At 48.5% G+C, this 22,623-nt stretch overlaps 1 protein-coding gene and 1 long non-coding RNA gene across 2 annotated transcripts in view; both read left to right on the forward strand.

Moving 5' to 3' along the window:
* LOC142045781 (C-type lectin domain family 10 member A-like) overlaps window positions 1–22,623 on the forward strand; it is a 182,862-nt gene that overhangs the window by 85,401 nt on the left and 74,838 nt on the right. The window contains exon 4 of the mRNA XM_075066728.1: window positions 10,738–10,875. Within this exon, the coding sequence (XP_074922829.1) occupies window positions 10,738–10,875 (138 nt within the window). The remainder of the gene's footprint in view (window positions 1–10,737; window positions 10,876–22,623) is intronic.
* LOC116830153 (uncharacterized) lies at window positions 4,094–10,371 on the forward strand. Its single transcript, XR_012656013.1, has 3 exons — window positions 4,094–4,207; window positions 9,491–9,598; window positions 10,205–10,371. It is a non-coding gene; the product is annotated as an uncharacterized LOC116830153 (long non-coding RNA).

Below are 22,623 nucleotides of genomic sequence, written 5' to 3' on the forward strand. Positions count from 1 at the left end.
ATTAAAGAAAGAAAAGTAAAAATCATCTCTGTAAAATCAGGATGGAAAATAACTTTCCAGGGTAATCAGATTCATAGAGCCCAGAGGAACCCCCTCTAGCCTTAGGTTCAAAGTTACAGCAAACAGAGGTAAACCCTTTAGAAAAAGGAACATTTAGAAGTTGAGAAAACAAAGATAAAACTAACACGCCTTGCCTGGCTGTTACTTACAAGTTTGAAATATGAGAGACTTGTTCAGAAAGATTTGGAGAGCCTGGATTGATGTCTGGTCCCTCTTAGTCCCAAGACGAACAACCCCCAAAACAAAGAGCACACAAACAAAAGCCTTCCCCCACACCAAGATTTGAAAGTATCTTGTCCCTTTATTGGTCCTTTGGGTCAGGTGTCAGCCAGGTTACCTGAGTTTCTTAACCCCTTACAGGTTAAAGGATTTTGGTGTCTCTGGCCAGGAGGGATTTTAGAGTATTGTACACAGGAGGGCTGTTCCTTTCCCTTCATAGTTATGACAAGTCCATTGGCTGAACTTGCGCTTCCACCACTAGGGCTGACCGCACATGGCCCAGCTGGCGACAGGGTGGCTCTCACCAGCAGGCATCATTTCCCATTTCTATTTCTGGGCCCGGGCTGCTGTCAGAGGGAGGCTCTAACCCACCAGGCTGCAGAAAGGACCCACAGGACAGTGACCAGGGGCTTGGCTCAGCGTGAACACAGGAAAATGTCGAGGGAAAATATCTGTGACAACATGGAGTTGGCAGAAGCTGATCCCTGGCCCAAAGGTAAGCACAAGAGGCTGCACTGGACCCTGGACTCCCGCTGGCCTCTCCTTGGCTTTGTGGGCTCTGCAGAGTGTCCTGGGCAGCGATCACTTGCTCCACTGACCACGTCCCCAGAGCTCAGCCTTGTGCTGGTCAGACAGCACCACGGGCAGTGGCCGAGGGTGCTCGGTCAGCGCTTCCCAGTGCATTCTCTCCCCTGCCAGTCCCCAACGGGAGAAAGACACAGGGGGAGAGATGGGAGTCCCTGCACAGCATCCCAGCCTCCTGCCGGGCAGAGCTGTGCCATGGGCTGGCCATAAAAGCCATCCAGGCTCCCCCTCCCCAGCTCCCTCTCGTCCCCCCATTTCACAGGGACACCTTCTTTCCTTACCCTCTGCCCCTTCCATGCCCGAGCACATGCATCTAACCATGAGCAGGGGTAGGGAGATGTAGCTGTGTTAGCAGAGAAGGGTTTTCCCCAGGGCTCGGGGACGTGGGGAGGGAACCTATTCCTCCAAGGACAAGGAGCAAATGGAGCTGGAAGTTCTGAGATAAGGACCAGGTTGTTTTCTTAAAGCTCCCAGCACAAGGGGCCCCTCTCTTGACTTTGGTTGGGTGACTCGGCAAGAAAATGGCAGATGAAATTCAATGTTGATAAATGGAGAGTAACACACATTGGAAAACAAAATCCCAACTATACTTATAACACGATGGGGTCTGAATTAGCTGTTTCCACTCAAGAGAGGGATCTTGGAGTCATTGTGGAAGTTCTCTGAAAATGTCCACTCAGTGTGCAGTGGCTTCAAAAAAGTGAACAGAATGTTTGGAATCATTAAGAAAGAGACAGAAAAGATCCTATTGCCTCTATATAAATCCATGGTACACCCACATGTTGAATACTGTGTGCAGATGTGGCCCTGCCATCTCAAAACAGATATATTGGAATTGGAAAAGGTTCAGAAGGGATAGGAATGAAGCTGCCGTATGAGGAGAGATTAAGAAGACTGGACTTTCATCTTGGAAAAGAGACGACTAAGGGGGGCGGAATATGACTGATATCTAAAAATCATGACGTGGTGTGGAGAAAGTAGATAGAGTAAATAAACACTTCCTTTCTCCAGAACAGAAGAACTAGGCGTCGCATCAGTGTAAATTAATAGCACAGGTTAAAAGAAAAAAGGAATAGTCTTCACACAACACACAGTCACTCTCTGTGGAACGTCTTGCTAGAGGATGTGTGAATGCTCAAGACCTAACAGAAGTTCAAAAATAGAACTGACAAGTCGATGGCCAAGTAGGTCCACAATGCATCTAGACAGGAAGCGGCAGGATGGTCCCTAGCCTCTCTCCAGAAGCAGGAATGGGCACCGCGGATGGACACTTCTGATCCCGTCTGTTCATTCCCCTGGAGCACCTGGCAGTGGACAGTGTTGGCCAGACAGACACACTGGGTATGGAGCCTTGGCCTGACCCTGTCGGCCGTCTCACATTCTATGTTTGGTGGCAGTGTCAGCTTCAACAGGGCCGCTCGGGGGTGTTTATCCCCTTTGGTTTCAGTGCAATCCAGATGCTATGTGCAGCTGTTCTGGATTGGAACCACAAAAGATGCAACATTAGGTTCAGAAGGCGGTAGGGCAGAGCGGGCTGTCGGAAGTGGAGGGTGCGAGTAAAGAGTAGGTTCATGGGCAGCTGCAGTTGCACTGAGCGGAGCTAGTCGCTCGCAGTGAAAAGGAAAAGCTGATAGAGTCGACAGTGTGCCTTTACTTCCAAGAAGGCTAATCATTGGGCTGTATATAGGGGGCAGTGCCAGCAGATCGAGGACGTGATCATTTCCCTTTCGTTCGAAAGGGGAGGCCTCATCTGCGGTCCTGTGTCCATGTTTTGGGCCCCACACTACAAGAAGGGATGTGGAAAATTGGAAAAAGAGTCCAGTGGAGCGAACAAAATGAGTTAGGGGGCTGGAGAATGATTTATGAAGGAAGGGCTGAGGAATTGGGAATGTTTAGTCTGCAGAAGAAAATTGAGCGAGTTTGAATAGCTGCTTTCACACCTGAAGGAAGGTTCCAAAGAGGATGGAATCTAGACTGTTCCAGTGTGCACCCCCTGAAAAAAAAAACAGAACAAGGAGTAATAGGCTCAAGTTGCAGTGGGGAGGTCTAGGTTGGATATTAAGAAACACCTGTGTTACTAGGAGAGGGTGTGAAGCACGGATGGCGGTTCCGGAGGTTGGTTGGAATCTCCTTCTTAGAGGTTTGAAGGTCAGGCCTTCACAAAAACCCTGGCTGGATGATTAGTTGGGATTGGGTCTGCTTAGCAGGGGTTGGGAACTAGAAACCCCTGACGTCCCTTCCAACCCTGATTTCTGTGATCTATGAAAACACAAAGGGAAAAATGAGTCTGCACTGGTGACAGAGAAGCTTCTACCGTAAGCGCGAGAACTGGTAATCAGTAGGTTAGTGAGACGCAGCTTCACCTTTGTTAGTGTGAGAGAAGCCACTTCTGCAATGTAAGGGGATTATCTGGGCCTCTGAGTGTTGTCTGCTGGTTCCAGGAACCACACCCCATGGGGGAGCGGCGCGAGCTAATGGCTGAGGCCCAGATCAGACAGGGAGAGGGTGTGGCAGGCTCAGACTATCAGGGAGAGGAGAATCTGACAGTCTTGTGTCTCCAAGCAGCTGCCGTTCACCTTGGGGAGACCAAATCCAGAGCATACTGAGTAAACTTACTTCTGTCTACACATAGATCCTGGCTCAAATGCAGCTCTAGTCTTCTCCCTTTAATGTGCAGGGGAGACACAATCTTCGGGCTTTGCCCTGTGATTCGCCCCTTGGCTTCCTTGCAGGGGGGAGCCCAGCATCCTGGGGATGGGTTATCAGACAGGGATGCTGTAGAAAGGTCCTTCTGAGCACACTGCTACTGTCAGCCCCACTTTTCTCCTGCAAAGAATCATTTCCCCCTCATTTCACGGCCTTGTTGTATTGATATTTCATAAGTTGTTTCAGGTTCCTTTTCTCATTTAAAAATACTCCTTTGGGCCTGGACTTCACAACCCCTAAACTTCTCTCTCAAGAAATGCTTAGGCAGGGGGGAAATCCTGCTCCCAGATCTCTCTCACAGGACGCCTGCCTGGCACTAGAGTCACTCCTGATTTAGGGAGAGTCGCTTTTCACATTCGAGTTCCGGTCGGTTCTGACCTTATTTGGCCTCATTCCGCTGTTGCCGTTAACCACAGTCAGGGAATAGGAGGCTGAGCAGGTATTAGATTCGGGGAGTTTCCTCGGTCAGTGGCATTTGATCTGTAACTTTCCATGGATACGTTTCTTCTTCTCCTTCAAGGAAACTGTCGCAAAACATCGGTCCCTTGGCGGCACAGGGTGCGGGGCATCCTCACTCCGGTCCTTCTCCTCCTGAGTCTGGCCCTGGCCACGTCCCTCCTTGCTGTGACGCTTCTATGTAAGTTCAACTGCAGCTCCAAGCCCAATGTTTGCCAACTTACATACAGGCCAGCTGGGTTGACTTGGGGGGTGGAGGGGGACACCTCCACATTTCAGCAGAATATCGACTGCATTTCCAGTCTGTCCCTCCAAATAAATCTCCTACTCCAGGGAGTTCGAATGGAGCTGTAAGATCTTGCCCTGCTGGTTTGATACTGGCACAAACTTTCTAAATCTAACGATGGTCCAGCACTGGCACAGGTCACCTGGGAAGGATGTGGAACCCCCATCACGGGAGGTTTTTAAGGCCAGGTTAGACAACTACCTGTCAGGGATGGTCTGGGTGAGCTTCATCCTGCCTGAGCATCAGCTCAGGGACTTCAGATCACATGTGGCAGCCCCACATGCTCAACCTGCGCTCTGAGGGACACGCTGGGTCCTTTCCTGACCACATATCAGCAGCACGAGCCTCAGCCCCAGGCAGCCTCATGGCACAACTGAAATGCCCTACGGAGAGACCGTACGGGCCAGTGGTTCGGGCACTTGTCTGGGGCTCAGACTGCTGGGTTCAATTCCCTGCTCTGCCAAAGAGTCCCTGCCCTGGAGCCAGCAAACAGCTGAAAACAGGGAGCTGGAGTGGAGAGCTCTTACATAGGTTAGGAGTTTGTTACAGAAGTGGGTGAGTGAGATTCTGTGGTCTGCGTTGTGCAGGAGGTCAGACTAGCTGATCATAATGGGCCCTTCTGTCCTTAAAGTCTGAGAGGGGAGACAAGCCCCTGTTTCTTAGGGCCGGTGAGTGGTAAAGATGACTGGTGTCTCCCTGTGCTGAGGGGCCACAATCTAAAGGGAAGGACATATGACCACCCCACATGTCTGCAATGCCCACACCCCACCAGAGTTACCTGTGGGGGGCTCTGTCCTTCTGTCACTGACCTCCCCCCAGTACATTCGGCTGCTCTCCTGGGCCCAGGCGGTGAGCAGGAGGGAGCCACGGCTCATGCGGCAGAAGCCAGCCGCTCCAGGTCACTTCTCTGTGCAGTGCAGCAGCTGCTTGAGAGAGTCTGGCTGGGGGTGCAGGGCCAGGACACTCCCACCAGGGCCCTGCTACTGGGGACAGGGGCCAAGTGAGCCAGAAACATGCCAGGGGGTCAGTGGACTCCAGCTTGCTCAACCCTTGTGCCTGGTAGCCCCAACCACCTCCCCACCAAGCTCTGTCATGCAGCTGCTGCACTGCACAGAGCAGTGACCCTGAGCGGCTGACATGAGAAGCGTCTGGTCCTGGGCCCAGCTGCCAGAGATGGGGCAGAGTGTGCTGGAGGTCAGCATCATTAGAGAAGGACACAGCCCCTCTTCCTCCTAGCATGCCAACCAGAAATCTAGGGGGGTGCTTCACCCTGCACACACCCCCTATGCATTGCCTCTGGCAAGTGGGTTCTGGAGAGTTTGCTGAGGCTAGTACAGGCCATGTGCTGAGAGATGCAGAGCCTGTGAGCACATCAGATCAGGGGATGGGCTTCCCTAGTTAGGCAGTGTAACAATGCTGGCTTTGGGTGGGACCAATTCAGGACAAATGGCTTGGAGCAGGGCAGTTAGCCCCCAAGGCTGGGGTTTTTCCACCTCTAAGGCAAACCAAACCAACCAGACAGAGAGGACTTTGGTTTTACCACAAGTCACACAAGCAATTTCCTTAGACCCTCCACTTTCCCAGTATCACAACTGTGTTTATTTCTTCCTTCACTAAGGCCATAGAAGAACACTCCTGCAGCCAGAGTAATTCTCTGTACGAGCTATTGTGAAAGGTTAGTGAGGTTCCCTGCTGCCCTGGAAAGAGAAGAGCCCTGGCTACAGAGTGCCAGGAAGCAGAGAAGAGCAGCTAGTCTTGCGAGGATCATAGAATATCAGGGTTGGAAGGGAACTTATGAGGTATCTAGTCCAACTCCCTGCTCAAAGCAGAGCCAATCCCGAGACAGATTTTTTACCCCAGTTACCTAAGTGGCTCCCTCAAGAATTGAACTCACAACCCTGGATTTGGCAGACCAGCACTTAAACCACTGAGCTATCCCTCGCCCGCTTAACTGGGAAGAGAATGTACATACCTAGAGTTCAGAGCCCCAGGCGGACAGAGGATGACTTGCAGTAGATCGAAAGGAAGAACAAAAGACAAGAGGACTTGCATTCAGAAGGAATGGGAGGAAGGCTGGAGAATGGCACCAACACCAGGAAGAGGCAGGTCTACGTGATTGGTGACTCTTTACTGAGAAGAAAGGACAGACCTAGCACCAGAGCTGATCCAGGGAACAGAAGGGTGAGGGGTCTGCCGGGAGCTAAATAAAAATAATTACCTATGTTATAGAACTGGAAGGGACCCTGAAAGGTCATTGAGTTCAGCCCCCTGCCTTCACTAGCAGGACCGTGTACTGATTTTTGCCCCAAATGACCCCCTCAAGACTTGAACTTTCAACGCTGGGTTGAGTAAGCCCATGCTCAAACCACTGAGCTATGCCTTCCCTTCAATAGAGAGGATGTGGACCTGAAGCTGAAGAGGATCGTAATGGGAGCAGGAAGGAATCCACTGATTGTTCTTCATGTGGGAACAAATGATACTGCTAGATTCTTGCTGGAACGGATCAAGGGAGATGATGCCAGGCTGGGAAAGACACTTAAAGAAATGGAGGCTTAGGTGATCTCCAATGAAATTCTACCTGTCCCTAGAGGAGAATGGAGATCAAACAAGATGATGATTATCTATGCACGGCTCAGGCAGTGCTGCTATGAGGATCCCAGGGATGTTCGATCACTGGGAGGCATTCACGGACATAGGAGTGTTCTCATGGGACGGACTCCCCCTGAGTAGGGTGGGAAATAGATTCTGGGATGGATGGTGGCACAGCTAGTTAAAAGAGCTTTAAGCTTGGAATTCAGGGGAGACAGTTGAGAGTTGCTCATGTAACCTCCACTTCTGATTCTAATATTGAGCAGGAGAAAATCAAGTAAGAGCAGACACAGCAATGGAGAAAGGAACAGCAGAGGGAAGGAGAATGAACACCAAGAGGAAAGAGAGTTCCCAAACCAATGATGCTAACAACCAAGTAGTAGGTGATACTGGCAGCAGCATGACTGTGCCTAATCACGTGAGGAGCCCTGTCAATGCCGAGCGGAAACAACTACAGTGTCTGTACAGCAATGTAAGAAGCCAGGGGGACAAAATGGAGGAACTAGATCTACTGGTGCAGGAAGTGAAACCAGATGTTACGGGGATAACAGAAACATGGTGGAATAGTAGCCAGGACTGGAGTACAGACAATGGAGAGTATGTGGTGTTCAGGAAAGACAGAAATGAAGGTGAAGGTGGTGCAGTAGCGTTGTATATTGATGAGGAGATAGGTTGACTGTAAAGAAATTAAAAGTGCTGGAAAGGCTAAAACAGAGTGTGTCTGGGTCAAAATCACTTTGGGGAAGAAAGCTACCACAGGTTCCCCTGAGATAGTGCTTGGGGTCTGCTACAGACCCCCAGGATCTATGTTCTGCAAGTAGTGGCCTTGATTTCAAAATTGGAAACTTAAAAATATTAAGGCAATTAACTAGGGGAATGGACTGATGGAAGGACTCAAGGATCTGAAAGTGGGGGAGGCTTGGAGTTACTTTCAATCAAAGTTGCAGAAGCTCTCTGAAGCCTGCATCCCAAGGAAGGGGAAGGGTTGCAGACCAGGCTGGATGAACAAGTGTCTCACACAGGTGATTAAGAGAAAGCAGAAATCCTACAAGGAATGGAAGATGGGATGGATCAGGAAGAAAAGCCACGTCTTGGAGGTCAGAAAGGTCATGGAGGATGTGTTGGAGGTAGAAGATAATCTAGGCTTGGGCAAATGACTAAGCAAATACTTTGCCTCCATTTTTAATAAATGGAATGAGGAGTTTTGGGCTAGTGGCATGCTGGCTAATAGAAACGAGGGTATGGAAGAAAAAATTCTCACATCTGAGGAGGAAGACAAACTCGAACAGCTTAACAGGACCAAACTGGGGGGCCGGCATAATCTTCATCCAAGAATATTAAAGGAACTGGCATATGAAGTTGCAAGTCCACCCGCAAGGATTTTTAGTGAATCCACAAACTCAGGAGTCAGGCCCTATGACTGGGGAATTGCTAATGGAGTTCCTATATTTTAGAAACAGGAAAACAGTGATCCGGGAAACTACATACCACTTAGTTTGACATCAGTTGTATGCTAGGTCCTTGAACAAATTCAGAAAGAGAAAGTAGTTAGGGCATAGAGGTTAACGGAAAATGGGATAAAATACAACAGGGTTTTACAAAAGGTAGATCATGCCAAATCAACATTGTCTTTCTTTGAGAAGATAATTGATTTTTTAGAGAAAGATGAGATCTATTGTATTTCCTATCTGGATTTCAGTGCAATTGATACAGTTCCACATAGGAAATTATGAGTCAAATTGGAGAAGATGGGGATTAATATTGCTGTTAATCCCTATGTGCATGACCTTGCACTTTGCACTACTGAATTTCATCCCATTTCTACTACTCCAGGGGTCAAGGCCATCCAGCTGTACTCGTATGATATTCTGGTCCTCCTCCAAGCTGGCAATATCTCTCAACTCTGTGTCATCTGCCGATTTCATTAGTACACTCCCCGTTTTTGTGCCAACGTCTTTAATAAAAACATTAAATAAAATTTGTCCCAAGAGCGATCCCTGAGGAACTCCACTAGTAGCCTCCTTCCAGTCTGACAGCTCACCTTTGAGCATGACCTGTTGTAGTCTCCCATTTAACTGGGTCCTTATCCACCTTTCAATGGGGTCAGAAAGGAATTTTCCCCACATCAGATTTCCCCATGTCCTCTGCAGCCTGGGGCCTGGGTCACTTGCAGGTTTGAACGAGTGTAAATGGTGGATTCTCTGCAACTTGAAGTCTTTAGATCATGATTTGAGGACTTCAGTAACTCAGCCAGAGGTTATGGGCCTATTACAGGAGTGGGTGGGCGAGATTCTGTGGCCTGTGATATTTTTCCTGAGATTTAATCTCAATCTGTTAAACTGGAGTTTGTAGCTCCCTGCTCCAAGGAGCTGATGCTCTACGTTAAGATGGTGTAAAAAACACTAGGAGAAAGCCCCGAATGGGGCCATGGCTGTGCCTGTGTCCCTCCTCGAGAGGGAAGCTTTCCAAGATTAAAATAAAAGATGTCATAGAGAACAGGCTCAGGTGCGGAGCATGTTCCTTCTCTAGGCGTGGCTGGTCTCCAGCCGCAGTTCAGTTCGGTTGCTGACCTGCAGACGTGAATTCTAGATCTCCGGGCACACAGCAAGCTGCAAGCGGTTGAAGAAGCGGTGGAGAAGCTCCAAGTCTCTCTGCAGTCTGACAACGCCTCAGACGCGTCAGCAAAGGGATTGGACAGTAAGTCGCAGGATGAGGATCTTAGGCATGAGGGTCAGTTCCCCTTCCTTGGCCTGGAAGCTGAGCACTCTCCTGCCTATAGGGATGGTGGGTGCCTGGCATCCTCCTGCTCCCCTCCATATGCTTCCCTGCCAGGTGGTCCCGTCCCCCTGTCTAATGAGCTGCTGCTCTGCACTTTCCTCTGCCAACGGAGGCTCTGTTCCCGGGGACAGGTGGCTTCTCCAGGCTCCCTCCTAGCTCCCTTCCTGGCAGTGGCAGGCTGGCTGCATCCATCCCATGCTCCTACACAGGGTTCCTAGTGGTCAACATCTTCCGTCCTTTCACTGTTGCTCCCTTCGCTCCATAGTTTTCACCTTGGCCCCTGTACTGTCAGGGTTGCATTGGCGGGAAAGACGGACGCAGCTCATGAGACATACAGGGCCGAATTCAGACCCTGGTGTAAGCAGGACGTCAGTGGAGCTGCACTCGTGGGTCTCAATTTGCCCCCCAGTCCCTGAGCCCTCCCTGTGCAGCTCCAAGAATTTGGGTACCTGCCACAGTCCCATTGCTGGAGGCAGAGCGCCCCCTTGTGGCCACGTCTCACAACCGTCTGTCTGTCTGGCCCAGGGCTGCACATACAAACCCGTCCATGGATCAGGTTATTCAGCGTCCAGTCAGAAAATGGGCCTGAACTGATCCCTGGCACAGAACTCGCCTGAACGCTGGGCTGTTCAAAATCCTGGCCTGGAGCCCAGGGCCAGGGCTTGGGGCCATGGATGTTCTTGCAGCCCCACGTCTGCCCTATGCTGCAGGAGACCCTTTCACAGCTCACAAGGGGGCATCGATTGGGAAGAGGTGGCTGGGGAGATTGGGGGGACAGGGCTACAATTCAGGAGAGCTGGGAGTAATTCCCAGCTCTGCTGCCAACTTCCTGTGTGATCTTGGGCACCTCTCCCTACACCTCAGTTCCCCTGCAGGCAAATCATCCTTAATTTCTCCCACCTCGAGTCGATTTTGACTGTGAGCTGTTGAGAGCAGGGACTGTCCCCTCCTGTCTGTACAGCGCCTGGCACACAGGGGCCTGCAGATGTTGATCTGCTGCAGGTGCTGATAATCAAGTGTTCTGCATCTCCACTGACGTCGCTGTGACTTTCTTCTAGGTGTGCAGCTATTGGATGAAGCGCAGGCAGGAGTCCAGATGCTGAAAGACCTGCTGGGTAATGTCAGTGCAGACCCAGTGCAGATCAAGATCCATCTGGACATCAGTGCAGCGCGACCAGCAGTCAAAGATTGCTGCAGTAAGTACTAGCTGCACTGCTGGCTGGTGCTGTTTCTGCTGGTGCTGAGGATGAACGGAGGATTTCAGGCTCCCAGGCTGACAACGCAGTGACTTTCTCCAGCCCCGAGTTCTCTTCCATTGAAAATCACCGGTGGCTGCACCTGGGCCCACACCATGGTGATCCGTGTGGAGTTAAATTACACCCTAGGCCTCGTTAGCCTAATGGGAGCACCCTGCTGTCAGCTCTTCTTAGACGCTCCAAACCTGTCAGCTCACAGGCAAAAAGTGACCCTGGCATTTCAGCGTATGGGGCGTTACTTTCAGAACCATCCCTCATCCAGCACCCCCGACAGGGTGCTGTGGGATGTGCCAAAGTGAAAAGTCCCGAGACCATCATCACTTATGATCAATGAAAATTGTTGATACTGAACCGGGAGATATTCCACCTTGGACAGCCACATTCCCCCTGCCTGAATTGCCCTTGCCAGCTCCGCTGAACAGTGAGTCTCCCCTTTCCCATTACAGCCGTGCTGCTCTGCACTGGGACCGGCACCCATGCTCCAGCCCAGATGCAGCTGCATTTCAGTGCTGGGGGAGTGACCCTGTGGTGTCTGCTTTCTGCAGCGCTCTTTGGGATCCTTCCTTGGGCCATGAAAGTTACTTATTGTGATGCTGGAGAATCAGGATTCAGAAGTTCCCTGAGCTGGGGGCAGCTGAAGGGCAGGGGAAATGCGGCACTAGAAATCTTGAGCTCCCTGTGTGTGTCCCTGTGACTTTAGCCGGGGTGTCTCACCTCAGTCTCTGCTCCTAGGTGACGTGCTTACAAAGCTCTCCAGGGGCTGGAGGTTTTATGGAGGGAACTTTTATTACTTTTCACAAGGAAGGAAGTCGTGGGAAGAGGCTGAGCGGTTCTGTGTGTCTCAGGACTCGCACCTGACCTCTGTCTCCTCCCAGGCAGAACAGGTGAGCGCAGGAATCTCCAAGGGGTTTGGATAATGGGTCAGTGCCTTGTTTCACACCTGAGGGAAGTGGAAGGTGGCACCTGAGGTTGGAAACCATCGGAGATGATGCCAAGCCTTGGTACCTGACTCAGGGGATTCACCCATCAGTCTAAAAGCAGAGATGCAGCAGAGGAACAGTGCCAGGATCTGGACTTCCCAGAGTCTGGGGTGCTGGGGGAGAGGGATTTGGGATCAGGCTCATTTCTGATATTCTCTGCTTCCAACATAGCATTTCCTGCAAACCCAATGACCTTTCCTAGTGAGGACCCCTTTGATCCCTCTTCCCAGGCCTGAGCTCCTGCTGGACAATCTAGAAGCCTGTATCTGGAAGGCTTGTGTGCAAGGGGCCATGCACCTCTCAGAGAATCCTCTCTCCCCACGTGCCCACTGTAGCCCTCACCCTAGACCTCTGGGGCACTTTCTGAGGAGGAAAATCCCACCTTCCTGCAGGGTCAGACTTTGCATCCAGTTCTCTGCTCCAAGCTTTGCTTCCTGGAAGGGCAGGGTGCTGGTGTGAACTCTGAGGTGCCCGTCAGTACCTGCCACAGCCCAGCTCTGAGGGGGCTGTGGGGGGGAGTGTTCTGAGACAGGTCCCTGCTGTTAGCCCCAGGCAGATACAGATGCAGACACACACACAGAGCTGCTCCAGGGCTCCGCTGGGGTCTCCCAGCTAGTCACTGTCAGCGTTGGGGCCAGGACACCGCGTCTCCCTCAGCCCAGTGCCTTGCTCACACCACCAGATGCCCTTTCCTCTCCCCCAAAATCTGTTCCGCCCAGGCAGTTGCCGCTGCATCCTCCAGCCTCTCTTGGGTGACCTGCACATGCTGCAAACTGTGTTGTGCAGGAGTTTCTCACCAAGGAGTCCAAGGGACAACATTACTGGATTGGACTCATCGACCGGGAGACAGAAGGCAGCTGGCGCTGGGTGGATGGCACCGAATACAGAGCAGACGCAAGCAGGGGGTGAGTGAAGCTTGAGAGACTTGATTATTTATTACATGTTTGGTCACAAGCTCTTTTGGGCAGCGTCTGTATGGCCCCTTCTGTCTATGCAGCACCTGGCACAGTGGGCCTGATCCTGAGGGAGGCCCCCGGCAGTGCCAGGACAGCAGTGAATCCTCTCAGGAATTTCTGCTAATGCCCATTTGCTTAGAGCAGGAGCCTAAACACGGAGTGTGTGTTCAGTGCCCACTGAGACCCAGGGCCAGAGCCTCCCTTGGGATAACTTGGCATTGACTTGAATGAACCACAGGGATTTACACCAGCTGAGGATCTGACCCCAAGTTAACTCAGTACAGCCAGGGGAGTCTGGAGTGAGCGGCAGGTTCCCGCTCTCCTTGGGATTGCACTGCGCTCTCCCCTCTGTCAGGCTGGGCAAGGGGAGGCTGTGGGGCTGGGGACATGGCCAGAGCCAGCTGCAGTCGGTGCAGTGACCTCAGTGGGCTGTGGACGAGGCCCGTAAGCAGGGCAGGGAGAAGTTAATGACCTGACCTCGCTGTCCCTCTCTCTCCCGTTCCTGCTTCTCCATTCTCGGGGGTGCCTGGAGTGGATAGTGCCACCTCTCTGTTACTGGGCATGAGATCTGGTATGCAGTGCTCAGCGATTTGAGAGCCCACCACTGACTTTGGCGTTTGCTGGACCTGATGCAAGCTGGCGCAGGGCAGTTGTACCCCGGCACATCAGAAGCCCTTCGTTACCATGGCCACAAGAGCTGTGGAGAATTCTGAGGGTGACTGGGGAGGTGCATCGCCTTCGACCGCAATACTGCTGGTGTTATTCTCTGCAACACAGAGTCCACAGAGCAGAACTGAGCTCAGATTGCTGTGGTTTCCATGAGAATTAGACACCTGATCCTAGGTTTCTGGGAGGGATTGAATAGCCGAACAACTGGCTCAGGGGACAGAGGCAGAGAAAGACTGTGTGAGACCTTAATGGAGCTGAATGCTGGATGATGTCAACTGCACTCGCCTTTAGTGGATATTGTAGCAGGCCATGAAGCTGGTAGCTGTGACATGCAGGTCCAGCACTCAGAGCCCCTAATTTCCAAAGTAGAATCAGATCCCAGCCACTCCGATGAGGAAGCGTCACTTGCCCTAGGAAGGGCCACATGGCTGTGATTGCGAGGCACTTTTCTTGGTGTGAATATTCTGGCTTAGATAGACAGCTGCCTTATGCCGGCTCAGTGCGCTGTCTGTCATTTGATATGTTTCAGTCGTGTAGCACTGAATATTCTTGGATCATGTTGTCAGACAATACGAAGATCTTTTAAGGGAGCACAGACAAAGATGCACATTTATTATGATAATCTTGATTTATGCCAATAACTAATACTTATCCTATAACATCACTATTAATATTCCAACACAGACACACACTACATCAAGATGTTCTGCGTCGCTGCAATGTTTACCAGTCTGTTGACATAGCTGGTTTTGTTCTTGATATTTGGCAGCTGGGGTTCGTAATCGGTGGCTGTAATGGCCAGGAAAGCCGGTAGATTAGGCAAGTGGTGTCCTGTTGGCCTGCATCTGATGCCCTTCCATGTTTGCGAGAAGTTGTCCCTAAAGTCTCCCATTCACCATCCTTTCTTGTAGGCTTTAGTTGAATCCAGAGTCTATAGGTTTTGCTGTTCAGCTGCCTGTTTGGTGATTGTACCGTCAATTGGGCAGCTGACTTTTCAGCTGGGAATCTGGCTTTGGATTCCTTTATTGTACCTTCTTTTTAGGGTGGATCTACTCTTACTTTGTTAGGGCTATTGCTGATCTTCAGCCATGGTGGGGTTGAACTTTTTTCTCAGGACAGGTGGATGGAGATTGATATCCATATCCACCATTACCTCCCGTCAACATCTAAATAAAATATAAGAAAGCAGGGTTTGAAAAATGAAGGTTGGAAAGCTTTTACTAAGGCAAAGTGGGAGCTGTTTTAAAATGGGTGTTGATTAATATCAGTTCTAGGACTGGAAGGGACCTGACGAGGTCATCGAAGTCCAATCCTTGCCTGGCAGGCAAATATGTCTAGACCATCCTGATAGACTTTATTCTAACGCTACTCTTAAATATTCAGAGATTGGATTCCACAACCTCCCATACGGCAATTTTATTCCAGTGTTTAACCACCGGCTGACCGAGGAACTTTTCCTATGTCCACCTAACTCCGTCGCCGCTTTAAACCTATGCTTCTTGTTCTTCTTATCCAGGTAGGTGAACAAGTTTTCTCCCTCCTCATTGACATCCTTTTATACCTTGAAACGCTTTCATGTCCCCTCTCAGTCTTCTTCTTTTCCAAACAAATAAAACCAATTCTTCCGCTTCCATTCTGTAGGTCCATGTTTCAAGACCTTAATCATTTTGTTGCTCCTTCTCTGGACCCTCTCCAACTTTCTTACTCTTCTGAATGATGCCAGAAATTGGACCCAACCAATTCCCTCCAAAGCCCTTTGAGGACCCCCCTCAACCAGCGCCGAGTAGAGCGGAAGAATGACTTCAGTGTCTTGTCTCAAACAAGCTTAGATCTCCCAGAACATCAGTTTGCTTTTTTTTGCAACGATCACTGTTGATCATATTTAGCTTTGGATCACTATAAACCCCCTTAGATACTTCGCTGTCTCTTCCTAAACAGTCTTTCCCATTCGCTGCTGTGAACTGAATGGTCTCTTCCTAGTGAGCACTGCATTGTCTTTTATTAACTTCTCCAAGTTTACTGCCCACTTTTCTTCCAATTTGTCCGATCATTTTGGAATTTACTGTCTCCAAAGCAGTTGAAATTCTCCCTTTGGTATATCCGCAAACTGTATAGCAGTTTGACTTTCTATTGTCAAATCTAAGTCGTTGATGAAGATAACTTGAAAGGAGCGTCCAAAAACAGACCCTGCAGGACCCCCCTATTATACTTTCCAGCAGGATTGGGAGCAATTAATACTACTCTCTGAGTACAGATTACCGCCCAGTTTATGCACCCCTTAGTAGTAGCCCATCTAAATTGTATTGCCTAGTTTTATCATAGGGTATCATTGCCGAATTAACAATGGGCCTTCTAAAGTCTTAGGTATACCACATCACTGCTTCTACCCTTATCCAAAGGCTCGTTATCCTATCAAAGAAAGCTATCAGATTGGTTTGACACGATTTGTTCTTTACAAATCCATGCTGGCTATTCCCTATCACCTTACCACCTTCCAAGTGTCTGCAGATGATTTCCTTAACTACTTGCTCCATTATCTTCCCTGGCACAGAAGTTAAACTAACTTGGCAAACAGTGAACAGAAGTTACAATATAGACAAGTGTAGTGAATGGCAAACAGTGAACAGCAGTTACAATGTAGGCAAGTGTAATTAATGGTGAACGGAAGTTACAATACTGAAACAGTGCAAGTCTCAGTGATTTAAACAGGAATTGGACTGATAGTGAAACTTACAACGGCAGCTGACTATGTTACACTAATAAAATAATACCAATCAAGTATCAGAGGGGTACCCACGTTAGTCTGGATCTGTTAAAGCAGCAAAGAGTCTTGTGGCACCGTATAGACTACCAGCAGGATCTTATAAGAGGGATAAGGCAAATCGCCACGTTGATTGCAAATACAACAGAACAGTGCTGAGAGCTGTTAGAATCATTCACTCACACAAACATTCACACAAGTTCTGCAATGATCAGTTGTAGTTACCAGCCTTCAGTCGCTCATGCCAAGTCACTGGCCAGGTGCCCTGGACACGAGGTTGGAGCCAAGCCATTGTCAGATGTGCATCCGATGCTCCTGGAGGGTGGTAGCAGAACCAGACTCAAAGATCACAGTCCCCTAGCTCTATTTTTATAAGTCTTTGGTTCAATGTAAGTCTATGGGAATTGCGCTGTCATGGTTGAGATAACTATCAATCAGCTTGACCGGTGGATGGTACATTCATGAAGAGCAAGCGTTACGCATATGTTATCTTTTATCTCTTCTTGATACGTCCTGGGCAGATTCCGGCTTGCCCTCCGGGGGTCATCGGTTTCCTGCGTTATCTTCAGCCAGCAGATAGGTGTGAATCTTTCTTGAGTTTGGCTGGTACTATTTCCTGATCGATCATTTACCTGTCACAGACACTCACTTCCACTCACCCAGCGTGCTCACATTTCAGCTTTCTCACATTACAGCTTAACACGTTTGATTTACATGTCATTCTGTTTTCTCTCCCCCTTTACATTGCTAGAGAACATGACTACAAGATTTACATAGGCACAATCCAAATTCCAAGGGATGAAAGGGTTAGTGGTAAAAGAACACTGTTTCCCAAAGTCCTTATCACCGCCTGGTACAGACTTTCTGTCTTGTTTCTCTAGGCCTCAGATAATTAGTGTTTCTGTCCTTGAATTAGTTAAACAAATTACTATAGCAATTTACAGCAAGGCTAAAAAGGCAGGCACACATCCAATCATTTAACTACTCCTTTCTATTCACGCTTTCTACACATCTAACATTAGTATATAATGTAATACATATATCTACCCCAACAACTGAACAGCTCTAGCTCTTAACAAGCATCTTCATTGTCAATTAGCCAGTTCTTGGGGTAACCGGTTTTATGAAAGAATGTTGTTTCATTCATAAAACTTTAAATATGAAGTTACATTAATAAAGTGAATGATTAAAAAACAATTTCATTCATCAGTTTTACAATCATGGAGTTATTGTTTCATAATCACCCAATAAATAATGATTTGCTTGACTTGAATTTCTAATTTTTGCACCTTTGGATCTGACGTTATGATGATGTCAGAACCATCTATACATACACTTAAAACGTCCAGCTGTATGTGGTAAGCAAGGTATGTCACAAAATATGTTTCAGCCACCAAGGAGATAAATTCAGGCTCAGCTGGGAGACCAGCTTCAAAAGCTGTTCTAATTCTCCTATCCCTGTGCCACTGTGCCACATATCAAAACGTGTCTGTCCCTTCCACCCCAACAGGAGCAATCCCTCTCAAAACTGTCACTTCCTTGGAAGGACCCAGTCGGTTGTTTTTCTGCATCTCAGGCTGCTTTTCCTTCAAAGCTGTGTAATATTTATTTCCAAGGGCATTTATTACTGGGAGAAAGATGGCAGCCCTGAGGACTGATGTCTACAACAAGTAGCTCTGCCGATGGACCTTTACCAACACCCCCCCTTCTCACTGGAGATGGGGTAGCTCCATCTCTGAGACCCACTCAGTTCTTAACCAATAAGCTACCAATAATGGGGGCACCTCTCTACCGGGACCACAGGATTCTCTCCACAGAAAATGATGAACAGCAACCAGCTGGCAACAACCTTCAGCCATTACCAGCTGGAGTGGATTTAAATTGTTGATCTAGATGTGAAATGCTCTAGGCAGTTACCACTTGCCCAAGTCACCCTGTCCCTGAGTGAGTCGTGCTGCTATTGGTAATGCGTGTTACGTAGATTCCAGGGCTACAAGGGACCATTGTGATTATCTAGTCTGTCCTCCTGTATAACACCGGCCAGAGACTGTCACCCAGTGACCCATCCATAGAGCACATAGCTTGTGGTAGAGCTACAGCATGAATTCTAAAAAGCCATCCAATCTTGATTTAAAGATGTCAAGAGATGGAGAATCCATCACATTCCTCAGTAAGTTGTTCCATTGGTTAATTGCTTCTCCATTTCAGCATTAACTAAGCTCTGAGATGACAGGCAGGGGGTCGGAGTTCTTTAAAATACTCACACTCACATATATTTGCTATTGTGTCCATATGAAAGTAAAACAGAACAGCAAGTGACGTAGATAGCACAGGTACCAAAAACTGCCCAATAAATAAAGAATTGTCCATTTCAGACACTTCTGAAAGGAAAAAAATATATTCTAAATTGGGCTGACGCTCCTCTCAGCTGTGCCCAACCTGCCCAGAACCTGCCCCGATTGCCAGAAGGCCATTAAAAGCTTCCCCATGATTTTTGGAAGGGACAATGTCATGACACACTTCTTAAGGCTGCAACGCTCAGGCCAGGCTGCAATTAGATGGGGAAAAGAATCCTGAGCTGGGTTTATACTCTTGGGGTCTGATTCTGGTCTCTCATACACAGGAGTAACTCAAGCCAATAGAATGAGACTGGTGTGAGAACAGAACCAACCTGGCCCTTGCTTTTCAAAGGAATAGCCCGGTTTCCACATAGCCAGCATGCCTGTGTCTTGACAGCAGAGTGAGTCTCTGCATCCTTGCGAAATTCCTTCTTCCTTGAGGATTTTGATGGGTGAACAATATTTCCCGGATAAAGAATGTTATTTGTCTCAGTGGAAGAATAAAGCACACTTTCCTGAGCTCGGTTTCTGCTGCACAGATTCTGTTGTGGAGCAGGGGACCAAGATCCCGCAGAACAATGTGGCAAAAATGTTCTGCCCTTTATCTGCCCATTGCAGAAGTTCGCTGGATGAAATTCAAATAGTGCAAATGCAGGTCATGCACTTAGGGGACTAACAATAACAATTAATCCCCATCTTCTCCAATTTTGACTAATAATTCCCCATGTGAAACTGTATTAAATGCCACTGAAATCAATAGAATGAGAATGCTGCATTTTCCTTTGGTTAAAAATAACTTATCGCTCAAAAGAAAGAATCAGGTTGGTTTGCACCATCTATCTTTGTAAACTGTGTTTGTATTTTACCCCATTCTGTTACCACGTCCCTAATTACTTTCTTTCCAAATTTGTTCTAAAAACCATGAATCCAATTGAGGTCAGACTAACAGGCCTGTAGTTCCTCGGTCACTTTTTCCCTTTCTTAATTAGGTAGGATTGTTAGCAATTCTCCAGTTCCACAGGACAATTCGCTCATTTATGGTTTCATTAAAAATCGCCTGCTATTGGGTTGTAAGTTTGCAAGTTCGACTTTGGACTTCCCACCTCAAAGGTGGTAATTCACTTCCAATCCCATTTCCCATTAGCCAGCCTGCCACTACCCCGAAACTCATTTTCCTTTTTAAAATGCTGACGAAAAAAAACAAAAAAACGTATCGTTTTAGGGTGTTGGCCATGCCTAATTATCTTTAACGTCACACTCATCCTCGTGTTTGGGCAGTCCCACTCCTTCTTAACTTGTTTTCCTTTGGCTTTTATATGGCTATAGAACGTTATTCTGTGTTTTAATTCCTTTGCAAGGTCCGATTGTGCTTGGCGATTGACAATTCCTAATTAATCCCTGCACTTTCGACCTCCAAGACGTGGCTTTTTCTTCTGATCCACCCCATCTATTCCCTTGTAGGATTTGCTGTTTCTCTCTAATAACTGTGTGAGATGCTTGCTCTCAGCTGGTCTGCAACCTTCCCAGGGAAGTTTTCTCCTTGCTTGGGGATGCAGCTTAGAGAGCTTCTGCACTTGCGACTGAAAGTAATTCGCAAGCTCTCACCACTTTCAGATCCTTGATTCATCACCCAGTCCATTCCCCTCGTTAATGCCTTAATATTTCAAAGTTTCCCCTTTTGAAATTGAAGGCCCCTAGCTGCAGACTAGTTTTGTCTCCTATCCTTCCATTTTATTGAATCTGAATTAGCACACGATCCACGCAAACCAAAATGTCCCCTACAACCAGTTCTTCTCTGGGTGGTCCTACCGACTCACCAACACTCAGTCGAAAATGGCATCAACCTCTTCTTGTTTGGTGACTATTTGGTAAGAAATCTGTTCCAGCTCTACAGCCAGGAAAGTGTGGGCCCTACCTGACTGCATCACCTTTCCTTTTATTTCTGTCTTTCCTGAACAGACTTATCCCTCATACCTGTACCTAGTCATGGTCTACTACTCCACCAATTTTGTCAATCCCCGTAACATCTGGTTTCACTTCCTGCACATAGATCATAGTTCTCCATTTTGTTCCTAGGCTCTTTGCCTGTGTACAGCAACCTTATTGTTTCTGCTCGACTTCACCCAGATTCCTGCACCAAATAGGAACAGTCACTCTACTGGCCAGCATTGCCTACCTGTGGACAACTATCTTTCCTCTTGTGGTTCATTCTCCACTGTCTGCTGTTCCTTTCTCGTTCCTGTATCTGCTCTTACTTGAATTTTCCTCCCACTAATGTTAAAATCAAGGGCGGAGATTACATGAGCATCTCCTGAATTCATCTTTAAGCTCTTTGAATCAGTTGTGTCACCTCTCCATCCCAGAATCTATTTCCCTACCTACCAGCCTGAGTCTGTCCCATGAGAACAGACCTCTGTCCGTGAATGCCTCCCAGTAGATCCAATAGGCCAGATATCCTTATAGCGCCACTTTGCCTGAGCCGTGCTTGATCATCGTCATCATTGTCCCACCATCGCGTTCTTCCTCTAGGGACAAGTGTGTTGTAGGACAGAGAAGGCGAAGGAGGGACCACTTGCTGTAAATTGTTGCAGGCAGCTTTGCTCAGTGGGAAGGATTTGGCACATTAAAATGTGTTAAAGCAGCATGTCCATAAAACGACAGCTCCCTGCTGACAGGCCTCTTCAGCATTGTACTCAGTGGGTCGCGCTGTGGGTCAATTTCTTCTCCTAGCGCCTGAGTGACGCGTTCACAGCGGGTCTTGCAGAGGAAGATGAGGAGCACACAGCTCGGACCATCTCCACTTTGGGACTGGGATTCGAAGGCCACCACATGACTCNCAGAGGAAAGCAACCTCCACCCCTCAAGGTCCCTGCTAATCTGAATACGAGGGAAATTTCTTCCTGACCCCCACATGGGGATCAGTTAGACTCTGACCATGTGGGCAAGAACCAGGCAGCCAAGCAACCGAGAGAGAGAGATAAGTCTCAGTGCCACCTCAGAACCCTGGCACAGCTCAACCAGTGTCTCTTTTCCAGCTAGGGCCACCCCGAATGCTTTAGCGATTAAAAAAAAAAAAACCCCCAGAATGCATTGGAGGAGGAGGAATCTCTTCCTGACCCCTGCCAGTGGACAGAGGGAACCCCAAACACGAGCTTTTAGGGACTTAAGACATACGCCGCAAGTGACTCACAGGGTTACTGAGCCCTGTTCCCCAGCATCACAAGCAGCCCAGACATAGAATCCCACTCAGATATGTGTCCAGGTTGCTCTTAAAACTAATTCAGTCATTTGCCCTCCATAACTGCTATTGGGAGACTGCTCCAGAAGTTCATCCCGCTGGTGGTTGGAAACCTCCCCATAACTTCTAGCCAGTCTTTCCATCTCTCACACACCCGAATGTGCATGTGAGCCAGGCTAACACAGTCTGGCTTCTCATCCCCCTCTAGTGGTTAGGCCACAAATGTTGGTTTATAAGACAATGGGCCCAGCTGGGGGCAATGGATACACAGCTCCACTGGAGGCAGTAGCTCAGATCCACAGATGCTGCAAATTGATTTAGTGCCACCAAAGTCAATGGAACTACACTGCTGTGCTGAGTATCAACCCCAAACGTTTTCTCAATTACGCCAGTGTGACTCCTTTGGTTCCAATAAAGCCATTCTTGATTTATACACACAAGCAAAACAGCTGCAATCGTTGTTTTGACACAGGTCCCCAAATGGTCCCCTCAAGGACTGAACTCATGACCCTGGATTTAGCAAGCCAATGCTCAAACCTCTGAGCTGTTTTTGCTGGCCATGTGACAAATGCAAGTGACCAAGCATTATAACAGGTATTGTTTTGGCACGGAATGAAAGTCTTTTTCCACTCGCGCACATACTTTACACGAATTTAACTCCACAGCTGGGCCAGATTTTCTACTGGTGTAAATCACCCCTGCAGCAGTGACATCAGCGGAGTTAATCTGCATTTGCATTGGTGCA

The sequence above is a fragment of the Chelonoidis abingdonii genome, chromosome 5 (assembly GCF_003597395.2).
Source record: "Chelonoidis abingdonii isolate Lonesome George chromosome 5, CheloAbing_2.0, whole genome shotgun sequence".
NCBI lineage: Eukaryota > Metazoa > Chordata > Testudines > Testudinidae > Chelonoidis > Chelonoidis abingdonii.